Genomic DNA, 24,640 nt, shown 5'->3' on the forward strand with positions numbered 1-24,640 from the left:
AAATATATTTATAAAAAGTTTTTGAATAAAACTTAATCATAATATAACCTTGAAAATTAACATGTTCCAACACATTTCAATTATAAGTTTATAACTTTCTGTCTCTATAACACCTATAATAAGCCTTTGAATATAAATTGATCACAATACAACCTTGAAAATTAACATGTTCCATTACACCACTAACGCATTTCAATTCGAAATTCACAACTTTTTGTTAAGATTTGCAACAAGTCTTTAAATAAAAGTTGATCATAATACAACCTTAAAAATTAATATGTTCCATTTCATAATTAACATATTTCAATTTTAAATTAACAACTTTTTATCTCTCTAACACACTTGCACGATTAAAGCAGAAAGATTTAACATAAAAACTAACTCACCATTATCTCCTGTCGTCGACTTTACAATAATAAACACCAAGTTTCTCTCATTTAAGAGCTCTTACCCAACGCAGAAATGATAGAAAATTCTCGTCTTTCTAAGTTTTGAATGAAAGAGGTAATGAAAATGGTATTAGATTTATAAAATTTTAAAATTTTTTTTTAGGTTATATGACCTGATAAAGATTTTAACAAATTTAATAATTTAAATAAGAATTTGAGTTATTTATGCAGAAGGATTTTCCCAATTAATTTCTCATGTTTACGATCAAACCCAAAGGTAACTATGTAATGACAACTAATTAAATTTTCCCTTCAAAATGTACATTCATGCACATGTTCAGGGCCAAAAGGGAGAACTCTCCAGGAAAAAGGAGCCTTCACTGCGAAGTGCTCAAGTGTTTCAAGTCAATTTAGCGTATAAATACCTTCATCTCCCTTTCAACCCGCGAAAATCAAACCCTCCTTGGAATCACACCACTGAGGGATGTGCTAAGCAAAGTATCAAAATGGATCCAATCGGAGCGTGGCAGGAGCTTGGTTTTCGGGTCGGGTTCACCGGTCACAGTGGACACCTCCGAGTGGAGCCGCTGTCGACAGTGGAGCGTTCCAACCCATTGAGTTCGCTTCCTGATTTCATCCTGGTCAATCGCTGTACTTCGATCCTCTTCTCTGCTAGTTAACTCCATTTTTAGCTCCATGGTCTGCGTTCGGGTGCATGTGCTATGATAATGTCGGTTGCAGTGTGCCAAATGTAACATAGTTTAGAATTTCCTTGCTTGCAATTTCTTGTGCGTCGGTTCTTTCCTGTGTACGTTTACTTTTAATTTGTAATCAGTATAGTAATGTTTCATAGTCTCTGTACTAATTTGGATGAACAGAAGTTGCATTGCCTAAGCGGAAAAGCTTGCAGCCCAGTTGCTGAATTCCTGAATAGTTTCTTCTTTTTCACTTTTGATTTTTATTTTTCATCAACTTCCATTCTTCAAACGAACTGAATTCCCGCCTCCAGACGCACGATAAAGCTGTATTCTTTTCCCAGTCGTAATTTTTCCTGTTTGATTTCAGCCACCCGCTTTTCCGGAGGAGACACCTGAATCTATAAAGAAGTATATTGAAGAGACATATCTCAGCCCCGGATTGGACCCTGATGAATTTTCACCCGAGAAAGTTGGGAGGCAATGGGAATTTGACTGGTTTGACAGGGCTGAAGTGCCTCTGGAGCCATCTTTGCCTCGGACTGTTGTTGTTCCTGTTTGGGAACCACCATTTCGACGCCAAAACGATGTTTCAGAGCAAGGAAAATGGGAGCCAAAATCTGAGGAGGTACCTTATGTACTTTCTACATGTGTTGTAATCATCTGCTTTGCAATACCTTTACGGATGGTTGTTACAATTTACTCTTAATTTCCAAATCGTTTCTCTTTCTTTTCACCATTTATCCCATCGGGATGACATTGGTGCTCTTGTGTGGATGATCCATTTTGATTGACAAAAGGATATGAAGCAGCAAAATTTGTGTCAACATTGGACATGTGTATTTAAAAAATATGGGAAAATGTTTTGAGTTGTTATTAAGTGATGTTTGTCTGCCTTAGTTTGACTTTGCCAATTCTGTTTTATTAGGTGGATGTGTCAGAATTGATGGTAGGAGATGAAGACTCTGGGTCATTACCACGGACTTCTGGATCTGCTAAAGACTTTGTAAGGGGAAGCATCAACAGTCGCCCTTTTCGTCCTGCAGGTTTGGATAACTCCCAAACTTTAAACAGAATTCTTCCAGAAGGTGCTTCTAATGGTGAATGGGTGCATGAAATTTTGAATGGTGGCCCTCCTCAGACTATTCCTCCTGGCTTTAAACAAGGGTTGGACCTTGGGGCATTTAAGGTTATAATTTTCTTTGTCATTTTAATTGTTCTATTCAAAACTCTATTTCTAATAAAAATATTGTATCAACTTTTTGGAGTTTTTGTTTTGATGCAATTTATATTTAACTTTTTTTAAAGCCATATCCTTGCTCGTGGAATGTTTACAAGGATGCCAGTTCGCTTAGGAGCTCATCAGTTGAAAAACTGGTTCGTTAACTGTTATCCACTTTTTCTTCAATTCTTTTAGCAAGAGAAGTTTCATATTTTACATTCTTTTAGTTTCACTTGTGGACCTCTTATTATGGATTTTATTGGCAGTAGAGAGATTGTTAGTGTACAGGTGTGCTTGTTTGATTAATAACATTATGTGCAACCAGGGACATGATATGCATCTCATATTAACCAGTAGTTGATGTTGATGTACAGAGTGAGTTGTCTCTACAGTTTGATGACTTATTTAAGAAGGCTTGGGAAGATGGTGTTACTCGTGAACAAGAGAAAGACGGTATCTTTACTAGCATCGATAATATCTTTATAACATCATATCTTTTGACATGTGTTTTATATTTATAGACATTCTAGCGTTGTGGTCTAGTAATGTGAACCAAGTGTCTTCATGTGATGCATTTCTTCATTATTTCCCCCTTTTGTGGGTAATAATGATTGTGTTTGTCAAGGCCATCTATCAGAAGTGGAATCTGTTACTCTGGATGCTGAAGTTGATAAGGCCAAGGTATCTAGCAGCATGCATGAGGATGAATTTTCATTAGATGAGGTCTTGTCAACTAAGTCAGAAGGATCAAAACCACTTATAGATGCATCTAGTGATGGTGGACAGCAGCAAAAGGAGGTAAGTGATTGTGAATTAATGCTTCCATCTGCCATTACATACTGGGCATGTCTTTTAATGCATTGTGGTTTCCTTGGTATTTGTTACAAAGTTCGTCTCTTGGCAGGCCTGGGCACGTTGTAGAGGTAGCAAAGAAATTATAGATCACTTCCATGAACTTGTTCCCGATATGGCACTTCAGTTCCCCTTTGAATTGGATGCATTTCAGAAGGAGGTATTGATTAAGGATAATTCTCTTTTTATTTATCCTTAGACACATGGATCTTGCTGATGTGGAAACTAAAATCATAGCTATGCCCGTTTTCTAATAGAAAGTAGCACTGCAATAATATCTATTTAAGAATGTTATTTTTCCTCCTATAACTGGTATTCATTGGTGGAGACTACCGTGATTCCTGCCTTTTTAAGTTTTACTGTACCCATTTTATGATAATATAACTGATTGTTGAGGCTTAACCTTTTAATGTCATCCAAAATATAACTGAAATTTGGGATCCAAGCAAGTTTCTCTTTGTCCCTTTCATGTTGCTGAAAACTGAGCAAATTCGTGTAAACCACTTTTACACCACCTATTGGGAAATTGATACGTTTATGGATCATTGGAGTGTTCCCTTCTTCATGGCCCCCTCCACTGTTATCTTGTTTATTGGAAAAGGGTGCTGAGATTTGGATGCTACTTTGATCAATGAAGAGGAATTTCTTTGCCTAGATCTTGCCTTGCTGAAGCCCTATCAACGTCTTCCCCTTTTAAGAAGAGTTCTTTTAAGAAGGCTGGGGTGGGATAATGGAAAATTTGAACCATTTATTTTATGTTATGCTTTTAGGAGTCTCTTCTGCTACTTTATTTTGGTTCCTTTAAGTGTGGGCTAAATCACAAACATACCATACCTGGTGATGATGTCAGGTTAATTAGGAGTATGGCAGAAGGGGTCAAATTCTTAATAACTTCGGTGTGATATATGTGTGTGTGTGTGGGACCAACAAATTAAAACATAATCGTTGTACGACATAAAAAGAAAGTTGAGTTTTAAACAAGCATTTTAACTATGAAATAGCTGTCCATAACAAGGTACCTATAAAATAATAAAACAGTCTACCACTAGAGTTTTCAATTCAAATTAAATGTCAATGTGCATTTCCATTTACATCACTATGATTCTATATGAGATTTGAGCTGTGTCAGAGTGTTTCTAAATGTACTGACGTATTTGAAATCTTCCGAACCATATCAGATCAATGCTTCCTTTAATATATATCTCTAGTCTCTAGTACTCTTTATTCTTGAAGGTAGTTGATGGTCTTGGTTATTTAAGACCATTTGTCTTTATTTTTCTTTTTGGGGACAAAAATACCATTTGTCTTTTGGATTCTACATTTTGCATACGCACTTAGTGGAACTGTATCTGTATTTTACATAATTGTATTAACAAAATGAGACAAGTGTTATCAAATAAATATCTTTTGTTGTAGTTTGCGCCTGGCATTATGTTATACATTAGTTGTGGAATTCCTCTTAAAATGTCAAAAGAATATCAAGGGAAGAAGGAATACGATTACTCATATATGTATATAAACATATTTTTCCCTATGATTTTCCATCATTCCCTTTCTATATAAAAATTGCAGGCTATATATTATCTTGAGAAAGGGGAATCTGTTTTTGTTGCTGCTCACACATCAGCTGGAAAGACAGTAGTGGCAGAATATGCTTTTGCTTTAGCATCAAAGGTGTAGATGAATTTTTCATTCTTGGTTTTCTTCCTCCTTTCCATTCCCATCATAGCAGGGTTGTTGCATGAAGCAATGATTGTCATTATGCGAAAACTTGTTAGAGTTCTGTGATTTAATGCTGCAGTTTATTTATCAAAGCAACCTCATAGTTCTGTGATGATATCCTATTATTTAGACCAGGCCTGTCATGGTCCATAATTTTTTCCTTTTCACTTTACAATTAATTTGTCTACAGGACAAGAGGAAAACTTAAATTGATTTCAAATTTTTTGTTCAAACTTCATCCATGCAGCATTGCACTAGAGCTGTGTATACCGCTCCGATAAAAACAATCAGCAATCAGAAATATAGGGATTTCTGTGGGAAGTTTGATGTTGGGCTGCTTACTGGTGACGTAACCTTGAGGCCAGAGGCTTCTTGTCTCATCATGACCACAGAAATTTTAAGGTCCATGCTTTATCGAGGTGCAGATATTATTCGGGATATTGAATGGGTGAGGGACTTTTCTGTGGTATCATGCCACCAGCACCTTATCCATTTGTTTATAGAATAAGTTTGTAGATAATTTTAAAACTGACAATTTATTCTTCTTTGCTAAATTGGTGAATAATTATGTTCATTTATTGATTTATTTGCTGCATCAATGTGGTAGGTTATATTTGACGAAGTGCATTATGTCAATGATGCTGAAAGAGGTGTTGTTTGGGAAGAAGTAATTATAATGCTTCCAAGACACATAAATATCATCCTCCTTTCAGCCACGGTAATTATTTCCTTGATATCTAATTCCTTCGTGGTCAATATCGTGCTTTGGGGGACTTATGCTTGATATTTTTGCTGACATGGAACTTATATGCTGGCCCCCTTCTAGTTCACAACTTCTTCCTGAGAAATTATTTTTTTGACTATGTGACCTACTACGATATTTCTTTGCATCTTCAGTTCATTTCAGATACTCATGTCATGTCGGACTGCTATCCCTTTTCCTTTTTATGCCTCAGCAAAGCTTTTTAGTGACAAATGTATTTATTTTATTTGAACAAATATTTTGCAGGTACCTAACACGGTTGAATTTGCTGATTGGATTGGTCGGACAAAACAAAAGGAAATTCGGGTTACAGGGTAAGTAGTTAATTCATCTCACATGTGGAAGGTGATCTGTTGAAGGCTATCCTGTGGAGTCAAGATTCTTTAAAAAACACGTACCTTTCTGGAAACAAAAGAATACCCAGAATAACATCAAAATCATATTTGACTTAATTACCTTAGTTACTTGAAGTTTTTACATTATAAATCAGGGTGGGATAAGGGATATTCTCTTCAACACGTGATATCCTTCAGTTTCAAACAATGGAAAGTCTTAAAATCAAATTATCTGGCTTTACTAAACATCATATCATCTTTAATTTATAATTTATAAAATGGATAAAATTTTGTAATTACATTTCAATATTTTCTATTTTAAGATGTGTAGGGTCTGTAGATTTGTTGAAGATGTGACAATTTAGAACAAGACTGATGTTTGAAGACTGAAATTTACTTGGATGGCGCACTGAATAACACCCTCACAAGATTACTTGATTGCTTTGTTATTTCCTGATGTAATGATCAATTTTGCCTTCAGGACAACAAAAAGACCTGTCCCATTGGAGCACTGTCTGTTTTATTCTGGAGAACTTTACAAAATTTGTGAAAGCGAAACATTTCTGCCTCAGGCACTAAAAGCTGCTAAGGATGCATTTAAGAAAAAGCATTTAACTGCTGTTGGTGGTGGTTCTGGACGATATTCAGGGACATCAGCAGGTCATGATGGTACTCAAAGTCAAAAACGTGAAAGTGCAGCACGACTTAAACATGGAAGTAGTTTCTCCAAAACTTCTAGAGGCTATCAGAATAATGGGAATGGCCAGAACAACTGGGAGCTCAGGAGGGCAGAAGCTTCTATGTGGTTGATGCTCATTAAAAAGCTCTCCAAAAATTCACTGTTGCCTGTATGTCAAAATAGGTTCTGAAAATATACTTAGTTACTTAGTGCTACCTTGATTTTACTAACAAAATTTTGGATCATGGGGACCACATAATTTAAGTAATTTGACAAGGGAGCCTTGTGCAGGGTAAGGAATAAAGAGTAGTGTGGTATGCATCTTAGTGTTTATTTAATTACATTGAAAAGCATTGTTATTCGTTTGATACAATTATTTCTTGTATTTCTGTTTTGCAATGTTTGGAACAACTATACATGACAGCCATGTAGATATTCATGATTGATACACAAAGGAATATGATCTTTTTAAGGAATAATGTGGAGATCCCTTTTTCTTTTCTCTATTACTTCTTTATCATTCAAAATCTTACTTTTGCCTTTGGAACTTATGCAGGTGGTCATATTCTGTTTTTCTAAGAATCGCTGTGATAAGTCAGCTGATAATATGACTGGAACTGACCTAACTAGTAGCTCAGAGAAAAGTGAAATCCGTGTTTTCTGTGATAAAGCATTTTCAAGGCTGAAAGGATCTGACAGGAATTTACCACAGGTTTGGTGATTTATTGTTGAACATTCTTTCATACGAGCTTGACTACTAATGAATATATTTTTGACAGGTTGTCCGAGTCCAGAATCTTCTTCGTAGAGGGATTGGTGTGCATCATGCTGGTCTTCTTCCAATCGTAAAGGAAGTAGTTGAAATGTTATTCTGCCGTGGTGTTATCAAGGTGACTTTAACCTTCTACTTTCTGTATAAAGTCCATGGCTGTTTTAGATATAAAGTTTTATTCATTGAAATGCAGAATACATATTCATGTTAGAGTCATAGGTTCTGTTCCTTTTTCATGGCTGTTGTTCACTTGGATGATTTTAGGAGCAATATCTGACTGTGTACAGTCTTGTTTTCCCCTTTTACTCAATATTACAGGTTTTGTTTTCAACGGAGACATTCGCAATGGGTGTCAATGCTCCTGCTAGAACAGTAAGTCTCTTGTCAAGGATGATGCTAAAGTTGGATATGCATACTGCTTCTGCACTGAAAGCTAGGTCTAAAATCTGATGTTTGCATTTCTTTTCTTCTAATTTTATGAATCAGATGTTTGACAGATTGTCAAACTTTTAAATGTTCATTTTACTCCATAAATTGTCATTAACCTATTAGGTGAAGGCTTATTATTTTCCATATATCACCTTGCATGCCCATAGTTATTGTTAATGGAGGCACAATGCACTGTTGAGAAAACGGCTTCTGAAGCCTTGTTAATTGCTGCATCAAAGTATGGTTTAGTTATCACTGTCCTTTCCAAAATGCCAATAAAGCAAAAAAAAAAAAAAAAAGAAAAAAAAAAAAGAAGAAGAACATTAATGTTATAGGATGAATCGCTCAAGCTACAACTTGACCATTCTGTGATGATCAATCGCATTGAAGCAGTCAATTGTGTTGTATTTGTTTATGCTATTGAATACATATAAGTCTCTGCTTCTTCGGTTTTGAAAGAATTAGAACTTAATTGGAGTTGAACCCAAAATGTTTTATTGCTTTTGTCGGAATATTATTAGTTTTTCTTCTTTTTAGTTAGTGAGTAGAAGTATCACCTTGGTTGTATCTTAGCCAATAGCCGTACCACCTTTTTTTTTTTCAAATTAAAAAAAAAAAAAAATGTGAAGCGTAACCCTTCTAGTATTTTACCTATGAATCCAAAATGTTTTTGGTTAAACCGCATAACTATATCATCTAGAATGGTAAAAAAATAAAAAATAAAAAAATAAAAAGTTATTCCAGGGCCCCTTATTGTCAGAGAAGAAAGTACCTGTGCTGTTGCTTCTAAGGTCCAAGAGTCCCTTTATTAAATAATGTGTCATTGTGCTGTCATAGTATCACAAAAGACATTTGTGCTGTCATTGTTTCATCATCAATATTTGGCTGCTCTCCCACCCCTCAAAAGGTGTCTTGACACTAAACCAATCATTGAAGTGGTCTAAGCATTGGTTTCACTGTAGTTGAACCATGGTTGACCTGCTTGTAATTAAAATAATATATTTTTAATGCAATATCTTAGAATATAACATAAGTAATAAAAACATTTCATAACTTAATATTCAAATGCGAAAAAGTTAATATAAATCATTTATTACAGAATTGGAAACAATAAAACCAATATCAATATATAAAGCATAAAATATTTAGAGTCATGTCGTTTCAAAATTCATGAACAAGGCAACTGATATATTTTGCCAATTTTTGGATGTGGGTTATTACATGTTTTATTCTTTTATTCATAACAGAATAGAGGTGCAGTTGCAGTGTTTTAACTGCTGCTACTGAAGGAAATTGTTGGCTTATGTTTTTTAGTTGGCATGAACTCACTTTGGATGTTTTAATTGTCGTGAACATCTACACGACAAGTACAAGGTCTGTGGCAGTTGCATGTGTCACTCTGCGTCCCTTTTAACTTGGGCTGTACGTATGTAATTTAGTTTCCAAAAGTGGAAGTTTTAAACCATAAGTTTCGCAAGATTGTTGTAGCGCTTTCATAGTGATTGCTGAAATGCATCTTGTCATCTTCAGTTGCTTATTTGACTATGTTAGAGATGTAATATTATATATATATATAGATATATATATATATATATATATGTTCATGAGCCTTAGTAATAACTAGATTTGCTATGGCCTTTGGCATGATATTATAATCTAACCAAGTGCTCTGGAGTTTTATCTGTCACCCTCAGTCCTTATAATTTTGTGTAGTTATACCATAGGCAGGCTTATGCTTCTTCCACTTTTCAAGCCTAAAGGGCTTGCTGCTTAGTCTTATATCAAAATTTGTCTCATCTTGGATGTAAACTGTATTTTATTCGTTTTCAGGTTGTCTTTGATACTTTAAGAAAATTTGACGGCAAGGAATTTAGGCAGTTACTACCAGGAGAATATACTCAAATGGCTGGTCGTGCTGGAAGAAGAGGTCTTGATAAGATTGGTACTGTTGTTCTAATGTGCCGTGATGAAATCCCTGGAGATAGGGATTTAAAGCATGTTATTGTTGGAAGTGCAACCCGTCTTGAGTCTCAATTTCGGCTTACTTATATTATGATCCTCCATCTCCTTCGAGTTGAAGAATTGAAGGTGTGCTAAACCATTACTTTATGTTCTTTATATGAAAATTAAATGTTTTGGTAGTCAGAACATGAGTGAAGTAGAAAATATAAACAAAGGAGGAAAGAGCCGGAAGATAAATATAAACATAAGGAGAGCGCAAAAGGAATGGCTTATAATGATGTAAAATAGTTATTTAATTTTATTATAACCTTTTTGTGTCTTCAATTTGTTTGGCACTTAGCTAATGGGCCGAGCTAGTCACTAACACAAGGTGTGTTTGAGGCTGGCTGTGTGATGGAGAATGGAAGATAACTACTAGAGTATGAGAGCCTAGAATTTGATTAAACTGATGATATGTTTTATTACTGATCTTTATTTTAACATTTAGGATTTAGTTTGAATTAAGATTTACCTTTATTCTTATCTTGGCTTAAAATAGATTGAGATCAGGCTTTATCTTATTCTTTAAGATTATAATAGTTTAACTAGGATTCAGAACAGGTCTCTGTAAATAAACTCTATGGCTATCCACTTATATTGATTTTTTTTACTATTGAATAATATTCATTTTTTTTTCTGTATCTATATCTTTCCCCAATTTTCTTTCTATTTTTTCCTTGATTCTTCACTAATTCTCCCACCTCCTCTTTCTCTCTCCTCCTTTCTTCCCTGTATTACATCAGTGAGAAAGGGGGGGGTTTTGTTGACTGGGTATACAATGGGGAGGTGGAAGTTTAAGGAATATTTGGAGTATGTTAGGGAGAGACTATGCCTCAAATGCATAGAAATGAGTGGTATACTCTTTTTTTTTTTTTCCTTTTTATTTGTTGGGGGGGGTGTTGAGGGAGGAAAATTTGTCCCATTGTCCTTTGGAGTTGAAATGATCCTCTCATTATGTTTCATATTTGCATCTAAAGTTGGACAAAAAGGATAATTTATTGAAGAGAAAAGAAAATGGAATAAAGATGGAGGGCAAATGGACCTCACAAAACCAAGAAAAGAGACTAGACAATTTTTTTGCTCAGAATGTTTTTCCAATGCCTTTGTGACTGCACAAAACATGCGGACCAAAAATAACAGCAGCAGCTGAAACACCCAAGGACATAAGGGCATGAGGCCTCATTTGGTACACAATGAAAATTGATGGAAAGAGAAGATAATGAAAAAAAGGGATCTTGTAAATTAAAAAATGATTCCTTGCCTGTACTTTATCTCTGTGACATAATTGTGTGGGGTGTGATGTCCATTCTCCTTTTTCATTGTAAATAGAAATTGAAGATTGAAATCTTGTCAGCATAAAGAATTTTTGATTGTTTTCAATAGTATTATTCTTGCTAAATGCTATTGATAATTTAATTTATTTTTGTCACTTGTGCAAATTAACAATTATTATTCTAACTCATGTGAAAACTGGCTGCAGGTGGAAGATATGCTTAAAAGAAGTTTTGCTGAATTCCATGCTCAGAAAAAACTACCTGAAATGCAAGAGCTTTTGAAGCGAAAGCTTAATCAGCCTACAAAAGATATTGAGTATGTCATTGCAAAATTTTGGTTTATGCTTCTTATGAACAATTTGATACATGACTTTTATTTTTGTGGTTTTTTATCTTGCAAACTTGATGTTATTATAATGTTCGCGTTTTCTAAATAAAAAATTAATTGAAGAGAAGGGATATTGATATAGAAAGTAAAGAAATAGAGGATAAGAGGTCCTTCCCAAACAAAAGAACCAATATCCTTTATAGAGTTTTTCAACTCTTCTGAATGGATAGGGATATATCTCCAAAAAGGCCATTTTCTGAAACCTATGAGAGAGCCCATAGAATTAACACCCCCCCCCCCCAAGGAAAAAAAAAAAAAAAAGAATAAGCGGTGGTATTAACCTGTATTCCGTTCTAGCCTAAGACACCAGAATGTCACACTGCCAGGGAGCTTTATGCTTTTGTCTTCTCCCAAAAACATGTAAACTTGGTAGCAAAACAAAGCTGCAGATTAACTGGATAATCGGAGCTAACATGAAGAAACCATTCCAAATCTTCAACAAAGCCGCCTCACAGTGTAATACTTTCTGTATGTTCGCAAGTGATCTCATAGTTTTTAAGTCGTGCTGGTGCAGGTGATCCATTTCATTTGTTATCACATAGATTATAGAGGCAACATCATATAGATTAGAATTTACTCGTTAAGAAGAGAATGGAGTTCAAATTTCACTCATGTTTTTACGAATTTCATGGTTTTGGATTATTGCAGGATAAGACTGTGATTCTAGCTTCTGAATGGTTCTCTTTGTATCAATTTTTTTACGAGTGTCTTTGTAGTACATGCAAAGAGAGAGGGCGGCTTTGTATTTTCATGACTTTTTGGTTCTCATCTTATCTCATATCTTAAGTTTGCCTATTCTCCTCCAGCTTGGAATATTTCCTTCATTCCAATGACATTTCAATTCCTATGAAAAATGGAAAAGAAAATAAACGATATTAATATATGTTGGAATGCTTGCAAAAAATTGCCTTTTTGTTGAATGATATATCTAACTGTTGAGGCTCAAAATACTTGTACTTTGTCTCCCTAGTTCAACCAGGTAGAGTTGTCATGTTGGTGTCCATGTAGGCATCTGCACATGAGTAGCATTTTTTGATAAATTTTTAATTTGTTTTTTTTTTTTTTGACATTTTTAAATTTATATGCAGAGTGGATGCCCTTTTTTTTCTTTTTTGGTAGTTGCTATGCTTTTTTAGCCCCTCATTTTGGCTACCACAGGATAAAATTCTTATTTTCAATTTTAACTCCATTGCTTGCTTTAACTTTTTATGCCCTATAAACGAGGAAAACAAAAGACCAAGATAAGAAAGTTGTATGCATTGCCTCTCATTTTATTATTATGAATTTGTAACTATCTTGAGTTAAACTTCTTGGTTGTTTATCTAATTTTTTATTTATTTGGGCATGACGTCTTCTCCATTTTTTTGTGTTCTCTCATCTCTTCAATAAATTCTATTAACTTAATTTTCTTTCTTGCAATGCTGTATGTTTTTCCTTAAAAAAAATCTAGATGCATAAAGGGCACGCCAACTATCGAGGAATACTACGAGGCATACTCTGAAGCTGAGAAGTACAATAGCGAAATATCAGATGCAATTTTGCAGTCCCCTAGTGCCCAACAATTTCTTGCTCCCGGAAGAGTAATAGTTTTAAAATCAGAATCAGTGAGTTGCAACGATTAATTATGTGCATCACGTTGGTATTGTTTTATCTTGGTCAAGTAATTGCATAATAGATGCATAAAGTTTTGTTTGAGCGACTTTCTAGAAGAAAACTCTGCAATGTTATGTAAGATGGGATGGGCAGTTACATTTTGTTTTTCCTTCTGGAGGGACTGAATTACTTACCCATGCGCATTGTGTGCCTATTTTATACATGTAATTTGTGACAAGGGATAGTACTTATAGTACAAGTCCAAGGACCACTAATCTTTTGCATACTTGACATAACCATCAGAATCACTATTATGTGGCTCTCCCTCAAACAAAACTCAATTATAACAAAGACAAGCCTATTCAGGTTTGGAATCCTAAAAACTTAGACTAAACTCCTCAATACATAATCACCCAACAAAAACATCATGGCTCACAAGGTTGCCCTAATATCATCACAAACATTCAGGAAAATCCTCAGTAGACGAAGAGCTCCCAGAATTCTCTGACCTTCTCATGAGCAGTCCAGTCATGTTCTCCCAGCTTCTTTTCTCATCCACATGATCTAACATCGACACAAATCTAGAATTCCTCAACTTGCTTGCCATTAAGGCCTCTCTGACATTTTTCCTAAGTCTTGCCTAATTGAATTGCTTGCTATAGACACGCAACAAGCATGCAATCTAGTGCTGAAATCTTCCACCTCTCCTTTTTGGTTAACCAACCAAGGTTGAATACTATTCAGAATCTTAAACTAAAACAAATCAAGGGAAAAACATAAAAGGACTCTAAATCAAGAAATACACAAAGGCTTGGACATGCTGAAACACCAAAAACATTGTGGTCCATGCCCGTGCCAAAAACAGAAATGAGGTCATTAGGAGGACCAGTTGACTCTTTATGAGCTTGCTAGTGTCTTTGTTGGGGGCATAAGTGTCACAATGCATTGGCACGTGGGATGTCACCAGAACTGAAGGGGGTGTATGGGTGCTATTTCCATTATTTTATTATTATTGTTGGGAATATGCCAATTTGAATGTTCTGAGTATAAGCTGAATGTCCCTGTTCCAGAAGAAAGGTGTTTGGAAAACATTTTATTCACAGGAAAAAGCAGTAGAAAAAGAATGCTATAGCTAAACTGGAGCAATGGAGGCCATTTTCTTTTTACTATATATCTTTTAGAACCTGGTCAAGCTTTCTAACTGAAATTTTTAGGACAATGTGGAATACTTTTTGAGTTGTAACGTACACATTTATTGTTTTATATTTTTTTTGATCTAGCCTGGGTATTCAGTCATTTGACTGGGTAATGGGTAGCTCAATGTTTAACATTATTTATGCAGGCAAACGATCACCTGCTTGGTGTGATTGTGAAAGCTCCTTCTGCAAATTACAAGCAATATATTGTTTTGGTGCTCAGACCTGATTTGCCATCCCCTGTGGAAAATGCCCCAAGTAGGGGTAACATGCAAGATAAACCCAGTGACTTCAACCAGGGTTATTTTGTGTTGCCTAAATCAAAACGTGGTTTTGGAGATGAATATCTTACCTCTGTTTCAGCTCGTAGGGGAACAGGGGCTGTCAACATCACTTTGCCACATCGTGGTTTTGTTAGTGGAATTAGTTATGAGGTTCGAGAAGTTGATAGTAAGGAGTTTCAATGCATTTGCAATACCAAAATGAAAATTAGCCAAGTTGGACTTCTTGAAGATGTTAGCAATGCTGTTTACTCCAAGACAGTTCAGATGCTCCTGGATTTAAAATCAGATGGAAACAAGTACCCTCGACCCTTAGATCCTGTGAAAGGTATTACCAATTCATGGAAAAATGAATCTTTTAATTTTATATTAATAACTTGACCACTTTTATATAAATAACAAATCAATCATGTTTGGCCTATGATTATTTTTATCACTGTTTTGCTTTTATTAGCCTTTTGCATTTATTTTGAGCATTTGATCCCAGTGATGTTCTAATCTTTGTGGTCATCAAACTTATATTAGAAACATGTTCTTAGTTGTTAATTTGTTATTGATTTGTTGGACTTCCTAGTTATTTCCATCTGTAGTTAGTTCCAATCTTATTCAGACCCAGATAAATTTTGGTCAAAAAGTTTGGAAACTTTGCATTGTTAAAATTTAATTCCTAATTATATTTTAGTAATAAAAGCTGCCCTAACTTATTTCAATTACGTGATAGTTTTTTTTTTTTAAATATATAAGAAAAATTATGTTTTATTAAATAGATATGCACTTATGATCAAAAACCATCTTCTTGACATTGTAGTTTTTCTAGTCTGCCCCTCAAAATCATGTGTACAGTTTTCATGTTTGATATGTCATAACCTAGTTGGTTGCGAATAGAGGTCATGCCATGTGATCTGTATGGCTATCTCCACTTAGGCGTGTTCTTGTTGTTGATGTTTCATGACCTACCTGTTAATCATGAATTTCTGAACCTCATCCTTTTGTCTTATAAGTAGGTTTTCAAATATTCAAAACACGAGAAAGGTCGCTAACAAAACAGTGTCAATCTTTCCTAATACTTATTGGAGAATAGGCCATGATATGTGTTGTATGTGTTTCTATGTAAGTTTCTTGAGCTGTTGCTTGGTATTGGATAATGGATGATAATGTTTGTCCTGTTTTAGTACTTAATTAAATTTTGCTTGAAACCTAAGACCTCCTGCAAGCTATACAAGTCTCTCACTACTAGACTATAATCCGTGGCTTAAATATTTTATTCCCGGGAACTGGTAATCTAACACATTTTTAATGTAGATCTAAAGTTGAAGGATGTTAAACTTGTGGAGACATACCACAAATGGACTAAATTATTGGAGAAGATGACCCTGAATCAGTGTCATGGGTGCATAAAATTGGAAGAGCACATTAAGCTAGCGAAAGAAATACAAAAGCACAAACAAGAAGTCATTGATCTTCAATTTAAAATTTCAGACGAGGCACTTCAACAGATGCCAGAATTTCAGGGCCGGGTACATTTCCATTTATGTGATATCTCATTTCTCAGTAACTAATATTGATATTTTCTGTTGTATTTATCTTAGAATTCAATCTCATACAATTTTAATCATTGTTTATTTATTTATTTTGGTATACTTATTTATTTATGCAGATTGATGTTCTGAAGGAAATTGGTTGCATAGATGATGATTTTGTTGTGCAAATGAAAGGCCGTGTTGCCTGTGAGATGAACTCTGGTGAGGAATTGATTTGCACTGAGTGCCTGTTTGAGAATCAACTGGATCAACTGGAACCAGAAGAAGCTGTGGCAATAATGTCTGCTTTTGTGTTCCAGCAGAAGAACACTTCTGAACCTTCACTGACAACCAAGCTGTCTGAGGCAAAACATAAGTAAGTTTTTCAGCTTTGTCTATTTTCTTAAGTAAAGTCTTTCTGATTTTTTTTTTTCCACCAGCAAAGTCTTTCTGATTACTACACGTCATGTTACTTAGAAATTTGCATATGCTGAAAATAATTGTAATATCAGGATTATCTCTGCCACTTATCAACATAAATTTTCCTTCCTGTGTTTGATGATATGCCGACTACTACTTGTGGAATTGACTGCATGCTATTATGTGTCTTTTTTAAATTTTTATTTCCAATAGTAATTGATATTATTTTGGCTGTAAAGTAAGATTTAGCTGAAATTTTATTTATATGACTGGGGTCACAAGAAAGGGATTTAAATACAAGCCTCTCTAACCAGGCTTTAAAATGATGTCAGAAACAATCTAATTTAACCTACAGGTATGTGCTACTAATTAAAGGCTTGCTGATTTTCATAACAGTAACTACTTTGTCTTATATGGTCGCTTTCAGATGTCTTGAAAATTTTAATTCCATATAGAGAAGCTATACTTAGCTTGGGATGATTTCATTTCAGATTGTACAATACGGCGGTAAGACTTGGACAGCTTCAAGTGCAGAAAGGACTACCAATAGATCCTGAAGAATATGCCCAAGAAAATCTCAAGTTTGGTCTAGTTGAAGTGGTTTATGAATGGGCAAAGGTTAAAATAAAAGCCAAAAGATTTTTTTTTTTTGGGGAAAAAAAAAAACCTAATGAGTTCCATTATTGATTTGCTGGAGTAAAACTGATGAGCTAAACATATGTTTCTTCATTTGCAGGGCACTCCATTTGCAGACATTTGTGAGCTCACGGATGTTCCTGAAGGCTTGATAGTGAGGACCATTGTGAGACTAGACGAGACATGTCGGGAGTTTAAGAATGCTGCAGCAATTATGGGTAATTCTGCTCTCTGCAAGAAAATGGAAGTTGCTTCTAATGCAATTAAGCGTGACATTGTTTTTGCAGCTAGCTTGTACATTACTGGTGTATGATCCTTGTTCAACATTTAGGTAGGCTTTGGTTCGTGGGTTATTTTTGATCTCCACAGCATTTGACATTTTCTTTGTAGAATATTTGTGCATAAAGGAAAATCTGATTCCAATCTTTGGTTTGAATTCCTTTTTAATTTGGCACCGGACGGGTTCACACAGTTTTTGATTCCCTACACATCCCCACAAAGCAGCTCTCCTCAAGGGAATTACAACCAGTCAAGGGAGAAAGACAGGGAGATGAGATTTATGTCATCTTAAGAGAAATGATCTTTTGTTCTTTTTCTATATCGTTCAAAATGACGTCAAACACCTTTTTTTAATGTTTTCTTAATACGAGTCCTCTGTAAATGATATAATGGATGCGTAAACTATGATTTGAAAAAAAAAATAAAATCAAGTGTTAGATAACAAATAACAATGCATGTTACTGAATTGGAAAGGTGAGGATCGCCCATGGCCATGAACAATATGGGTAAAATAAATTATGGGAAGTCATGTTTTGTTATTTGAAAAAATATGATGCAAAATTATTAAGCGTGCTATAAATCATGGCAAAATATTTCTATAAAATTTAGACTGATGTAAAAATGTCGAAGTGATATTCCAATATTTTTATTATTTTTATTCTTCAGCATTTTGTGTTATCAAGTGTTTGTATGTTTTAATTTGATTTTTTGTGATCTTTAGACTTTTTGATTTAGGTGCTGTTTATGACCGTGTGCTTAAAAAAAACATCTTTGATTGTATTAGATAGGCAAAGATGGAAACAGACCAGACCAGACTTTACTCTTAACAGGTCAGGCCTGTTTTGTAGGCCATCGACCTGAGCCTGACTTATGGCCTGTTATAGGTTTATTCTTCAGCTTAAGCCTGACTTGTATAAAGGCCTGACTTGGCCTGAAACCTGCTAAAAAACCTATATTTTAAAAAATTTAAATTATTTAGTGATATTTAAAAAACAACATACATAATAATTAATTTTTTAGCCTTGTCCTTTATTTAAATTTTAGTATCATAAGTACTATTTTAAATCTTAATTACAATTTACAAGGATTTTATTAAAAATTAGTTATAATTGTATGTTAAAATTTGAAACAAGATGATTAAGTACAAAATAAAAATTAAAATCAAGACAAATAAATAAAGAGAAAAAATTACTCCCTCCGTTCCTTATTATAAGAGACAAATAACCGAAGTACGTTGATCAAAAAAACAGTTAAAGTTAGTTAAGAACAATTAATGTATAAAAAGTATAATTTTTTTTCCAAAAATGGCCTCATTAATAAGGAGAGAGAGCATGAGAGAGAACAATTAAATTATTAAAAGAAAGAGAAGTGAGAGGGAGAGAGAGTGTGAGTTGGAGATAATAAATATGGGTAAACTAGTAAATCAACACAAAAAAGTAGAGACAACTTGTAAGTGTCTCTTATATATAGGAACATGGCATAAGCATCAAGTGTCTCTTATAATAAGGAACGGAGGGAGTATTAATTTTACAATGAATAAAGAGGGTATCATAATTTAATTAATATAATACATAAGTTAATTAATTTATCATTCTTGGAATAAAATTTTTCTTTCCTATTTTATTTATATTTTTAAAATTTAAAGATCACATTATTTATTGATATTATTATTTTAAATTATATTTTTATCTTCACTTATCAACTAAACTTCAAAATCTAATAAAGTATTAAGCCATTAACTATATATTAAAATTAAAAAATAAATTAAAGATTTTTTCATATATTATAATTATAAATTTATAATAGGTTAAGGCTGGTCTAACAGGCTTTTTAGAGAGCCTAAGCCTGACTTGTTAAGTTAAACAGGCTTAGGCCTGTTTCTTTTGAAAAACAAGACAGGCCCTAGGCCACTAACAGACCGTTTTGCCTGTTTTCACCCCTATAGATAGGGAAATAAATCTTTAGGTAAAAAAAAAAAAAAGATAGGGAAATAAATCACACTTTAAGAATAGTTACAAAGTCCAGGGGGTTTTTTTATCAAAATACGATAAACAGTAAAACTATATACCAATATGCTATACTTTTGAAAGTATTTACCAATATGCTGCACTTAAAATCGTTCTTGGCAAGAACGACTTTCAAATTACACACAAATCATTCTTGGTGTGAATGATTTCAGAAGTCGTTCTTGGCGTGAATGATTTTTAAAATCGTTCATGCCAAGAACGATTTCACTTTCTCTCTCTGCCAATTTTGCACGACTTGTTTGATCTCCGCAGTCTTTCCCGTTCGCTGCCCTCCACTACCACAAAATGCCAACGTTTTGCCTCAATATGGAGAGATTAGGCGAGTGAATTGAATGGATTAGAAGAAGCAAAGTTTGCAAGAGAGAGAAAAAAAAAGCAACCTGGATTTTTTTTTTCACCGGTGGATGTTTAACGCCATTAGCAAATAAATAAAAAATTATTCAACACTTACTAATTTTATTTTATTCAGCTCACTATATTTAATAAAAATTAAGGATTGAATATAAACTACTATCTCTAGTCTTTAGTATAAGACACAGTTAATTAATTTAGAGCGATTAAATAAGTTACTAAATTATTTTAAAATATTTATATTTATCATTTTTATCCAAACTAATTTGTCTCACTTATAAATTGATATATAATTTAATGATTCACATAAGTATTAGAGAGATAATGTAACATATATATTATAATGAGGTAATTTAGTAACTTTTTTAATCTTTTCAAATTAACCAATTAATCAACTGGATTTTATATTAAGGACCAGAAAGTAATATATTTTTATGGTTTACGTTTTAATTTATGAATTTTATATTAATGAACAAAGGACGTGAGAGAGAGAGAGAGAGAAAATAGTCGGCCTGGATTTTTTTCTCCACTGGCGGGTGTTTAATATCATTAGGAAGTAAATAAAAATTATTTAATACTTACTAATTTTATTTCATTAAAATTCTTAAATTTTATTTCTTCTACTTGTTTCTTTTACGTCATACAGAACCTAAAAATTGAGTGTATTTAATTCTCATGAATTAGATAACAAATATTGAATGATGAGAATTGTCTTATAAATTAAAACGTACCATAAAATATATTATTTTCTGGTCCTTAATATAAAATCCAGTTGATTAATTGGCTAGTTTGAAGAGATTAAAAAAGTTACTAAATTACCTCATTATAATATATATGTTACATTATCTCTCTAATACTTATGTGAACTATTAAATTATATATCAATTTATAAGTGGGACAAATTAGTTTGGATAAAAATGATAAATATAAATACTTTAAAATAATTTATTAACTTATTTAATCGCTCTAAATTAGTTAACGGTGTCTTATACTAAAGACTAGAGGTAGTAGTTTATATCCAATCCTTAATTTTTATTAAATATAGTGAGCTGAATAAAATAAAATTGGTAAGTGTTGAATAATTTTTTTATTTATTTGCTAATGGCGTTAAACATCCACTAGTGAAAAAAAAATCCAGGTTGCTTTTTTTTTTTTTTCTCTCTTGCAAACTTTGCTTCTTCTGATCCATTCAATTCACTCGCCTAATCTCTCCATATTGAGGCAAAACGTTGGCATTTTGTGGTAGTGGAGGGCAGCGAACGGGAAAGACTGCGGATATCAAACAAGTCGTGCAAAATTGGCAAAGAGAGAAAGTGAAATCGTTCTTGGCGTGAACGATTTCAAAAATCATTCACACCAAGAACAACTTCTGAAATCGTTCACGCCAAAAATGACTTGTTTGTAATTTGAAAGTCGTTCTTACCAAGAACGATTTTAAGTGCAGCATATTGGTAAATACTTTCAAAAGTATAGCATATTGGTATATAGTTTTACTGTTTATCGTGCCAAGAACAATTTTAAGTGCAGCATATTGGTAAATACTTTCAAAAGTGCAGTATATTGGTATATAGTTTTACTGTTTATCGTATTTTGGTAAAAAAACCAAGTCCAAAAAGCTTGTTAACAGTAGTAATAATAATAATTCTTTTTAATGCTGGAAGGGAAAATGACTTAAATCATAATGGAGAAATAATGAGTATAGAATTGATTTTTTTTTTTGATACAACGGAAATAAAACTAAGAAAGCTAAGAAATAGAAAGCAGAACTACGTTACACCATTAGAAGCGAGCAGTGCATAAACCGTCACGTTACTCATAATTTGCAGTCCCATAGCTCCTTTGAGAGCTACCTTGGCTAGAGTGTCCGCCGTTCTGTTATCTTCTCTACTAATAACCTGCAAGTCAACATTCCATCTCCAAGTTAGCATTTCCTGTATCTGCTGAATGATGTTCCAGTCGCCGTGTAGCTGATTCTCTCCCCCAAGGATGGTCTGAATAGCTTCGTAAGAATCACAGCGCAGTGTAACTTCTCTCTCTCCTAGGTCCCAGGCACGCTTCATCCCCATCAGGCACCCCCATAGCTCAGCTGTGAGATGGTCCCCTTGATCTAGTTTCAGCGAGAATCCTTCTAAGATTTCCTTGTTGTGGTTTCTGATGATGCCACCACAAGCTAGCGAGTTCGAGAAGGGTGAGAAAGCCCCATTGACCTCCACTACAGTTTTTTTATCAGTCATAGTAGTGCTCGGGGTAGATAGGTGTTGGTAGGGGCCATTTATATGCGTCCCTCTAAGCTTGGTCGATGTCTTCCTCGTGCAGTTTGTGATCGCCAAAGCTCTTGCAGCAATAGCAGAGAAGTCAGTTCTCGCATTAGAGTGAGAGAGATCATTCCTGGCTCTCCACAAAAGCCAGCATATGACGATAAATAGGTTCTTCCAATGGCCCTCCACTTTTCCGACGTGCCGTTGCAAGTTGAGTTGGATCCAGTCTTGGAGGTCCCTTGAGAAGAATCGGTTTCGGTGGGAAGGTTTGATGATGTGTTCCCAGAAACTTCTTACCTCAGGGCAGTCTCTCATCGCATGCATATCTGTTTCAGTCTCCTGGCAGCATCCATCACACTGTCTGTTTGGGTGCAAACCTCTACTGTGCTTGCGATGGTTTGTGGTGATACGTCCGTGAGTCAACAGCCAAGCAAATAATTTGCATCTTTGGGGAGTATTTAATTTCCAGATATTGCTCCAAATTCTAGGACTATCTTCAGGTGGAGGGTTCAGGGTGTTATAAGCAGATCTGGTAGAGAAGTAACCATTCTTTTCCCACTTCCAGCGCACTGTGACTTTTCCTTGGCTATCTCTGCCTTCTTGCAACCCATCTTTAACGTGATCCCAGTTGTTTTTAATTCCTCTCCACGTGTTGGATCCAGGCCTCTTCTTGTTGATACGGGGTATGAGATCGGTGCCGCAACCATACTTCTGGCGAATGACGTCACTACAAAAAAATTGATTTTCAGCGGCAACTTTTGTCGTCGCTGAAAGTAATGCCTAAGAAGAATTGCCTTTACCAATGCCACGTCATCACCGCCGGTGCCACGTCATCGTCTCCGGCCGCCACATCATCACTAGCCACCTCCACGTCATTGCCACATCACTCCTCATCGCCACGTCATCGTCTAAATATTTCCACCTTAAATGTGTCTTCTTCCAGGATCGAACTCGTGACCGCCTCCTTTCGTGTCCAACCTTCTTGCCGCTGAGCCAGATTGAATTTGTTTATTAATATTGTAAAATAAAATATATATTATTATATTATACTTTCAGTGGCGACAAAAAAAGTCGCCGTTAAAGGTCCACTTTCGGCGGCGACACTTTTGTCGCCGCTGAAAGTATTGGTTTCAATGGCGAACTTTCAGCGGCGACTTTTTTAGTCGCCGCTGAAAGTCCACTTTCGGCGGTGACAAAAAAGGTCGCCGCTGAAAGTCTTGGTTTCAATAGCGAACTTTCAGCGGCGACAAAAAAAGTCGCCGCTAAAGGTCCACTTTCAGCGGCGACACTTTTGTCCCCGCTGAAAGTCTTGGTTTTAATGGCGAACTTTCAGCGGTGACAAAAAAAGTCGCCGCTGAAAGTCCACTTTTGGCGGCGACAAAAAAAAGTCGCCGCTGAAGGTCCACTTTCCGCGGCGACATTTTCGTCGCCGCTGAAAGTGGACTTTCAGCGGTGACTTTTTTTGTCGCCGCCGAAAGTCGTCGCCTAAAGTCTGTTTTTTTGTAGTGCGTTCACCCATAGAGCGTCGCGTCTAGTAGCCAGGCCCCATCCCAACTTCATCATGTAGGCTTTATTCTGTTGCTTCATATGTCTCATGCCTAGGCCTCCGTGCTTCTTTTCCATGCACACTTTGTCCCAAGCAACAAGGTGCATTCTACGACTCTCATCGGAGGAACCCCAGATGAAGTCTCTAGTGTTCTTTTCTATCATGCTGCACGTAGTCTCTGGAAGGTAAGCCGTTTGCATGGTGTAGCTTGGCATTGCATTGATCATCGTCTTCGCCAAGGTGTTTCGTCCTGCCAAGGAGAGACTGTTCACCTTCCATCTAGTAAGTCGGTTTTTAATCTTGTCTATTATAAAGTGAAATGTCTCATTAGACACCTTGTCATGGTGGAGAGGAACGCCCAAATACTTTCCAAGGTCAACCGTTTGAGTGAAGCCAAGTTCCTTGCTAATCTGCGCAGCTCTATTGTAGTTGACATTTTTAGAGAAGAAAATTTTTGTCTTTCCTTGATTAACTTTTTGGCCTGATGCCTCGCAGAATATGTTCAAGCATCTATTGATCACTTGTACTTGGTCAAGGCTAGCTTCTGCAAAAGTCAACAAATCATCAGCAAAAAATAGGTGAGATATCGGGGGGCCATGCTTACCAATTTTAATAGGCCTCCACCTTCCTTTGTTCGTTTCACTCTGAATGAGGTGCGCCAACTTTTCCATACACACAACAAACAAGTAGGGAGAGAGGGGGTCTCCTTGTCTTGGTCCACATGCGGGTTTGAAACTGTTTGCTTTCTCCCCTTCCCATAAGATCTGTAGTGATGATGAGGAGAAACTAGCAAGGATCACCTTAATGATCGGGTCAGGCATTTCTAACTCTTGAAGGCACCTGCTAACGAAATCCCATTTAATGCGATTGTAAGCTTTTTCTAGGTCTATTTTAATAGCCATAAACCCACGTTTACCTTGCATGATTCGCATTGAATGAATGACCTCCTGGGCAACTATGATATTGTCAGAGCTCATCCGTCCAGGCACAAAGCTGCATTGATTCGGGGAGA

The 24,640-nt window shown here is 35.2% G+C and overlaps 1 protein-coding gene across 4 annotated transcripts; it reads left to right on the plus strand.

Annotated features, from left to right (window-relative positions):
• Positions 1-779: 779 nt before the first annotated feature.
• On the plus strand, positions 780-17,561 carry LOC114717727 (DExH-box ATP-dependent RNA helicase DExH11). Of its 4 annotated transcripts, XM_028902929.1 has the most exons (24): positions 780-1,030; positions 1,455-1,712; positions 2,013-2,273; positions 2,393-2,461; positions 2,681-2,759; positions 2,932-3,104; positions 3,211-3,318; positions 4,731-4,832; positions 5,128-5,328; positions 5,488-5,598; positions 5,890-5,957; positions 6,460-6,756; positions 6,790-6,826; positions 7,214-7,369; positions 7,437-7,547; positions 7,748-7,801; positions 9,689-9,946; positions 11,340-11,449; positions 12,972-13,125; positions 14,457-14,919; positions 15,894-16,108; positions 16,249-16,487; positions 17,023-17,149; positions 17,268-17,561. In XM_028902929.1, exons 1-24 carry the CDS (start codon positions 896-898, stop codon positions 17,478-17,480), a joined length of 3,999 nt encoding a protein of 1,332 aa, XP_028758762.1. In that variant the 5' UTR covers positions 780-895; the 3' UTR covers positions 17,481-17,561. The 4 variants fall into 4 exon arrangements, with proteins under 4 accessions (XP_028758762.1, XP_028758760.1, XP_028758761.1 ...); XM_028902927.1 differs by having other exon boundaries at positions 6,460-6,826; XM_028902928.1 differs by having other exon boundaries at positions 2,944-3,104; positions 6,460-6,826.
• The last annotated feature ends 7,079 nt before the right edge of the window (positions 17,562-24,640 follow it).

This window comes from Neltuma alba, unplaced genomic scaffold (genome assembly GCF_004799145.2).
Source record: "Neltuma alba isolate B1F8T4 unplaced genomic scaffold, ASM479914v2 tig00011771_pilon, whole genome shotgun sequence".
NCBI lineage: Eukaryota > Viridiplantae > Streptophyta > Magnoliopsida > Fabales > Fabaceae > Neltuma > Neltuma alba.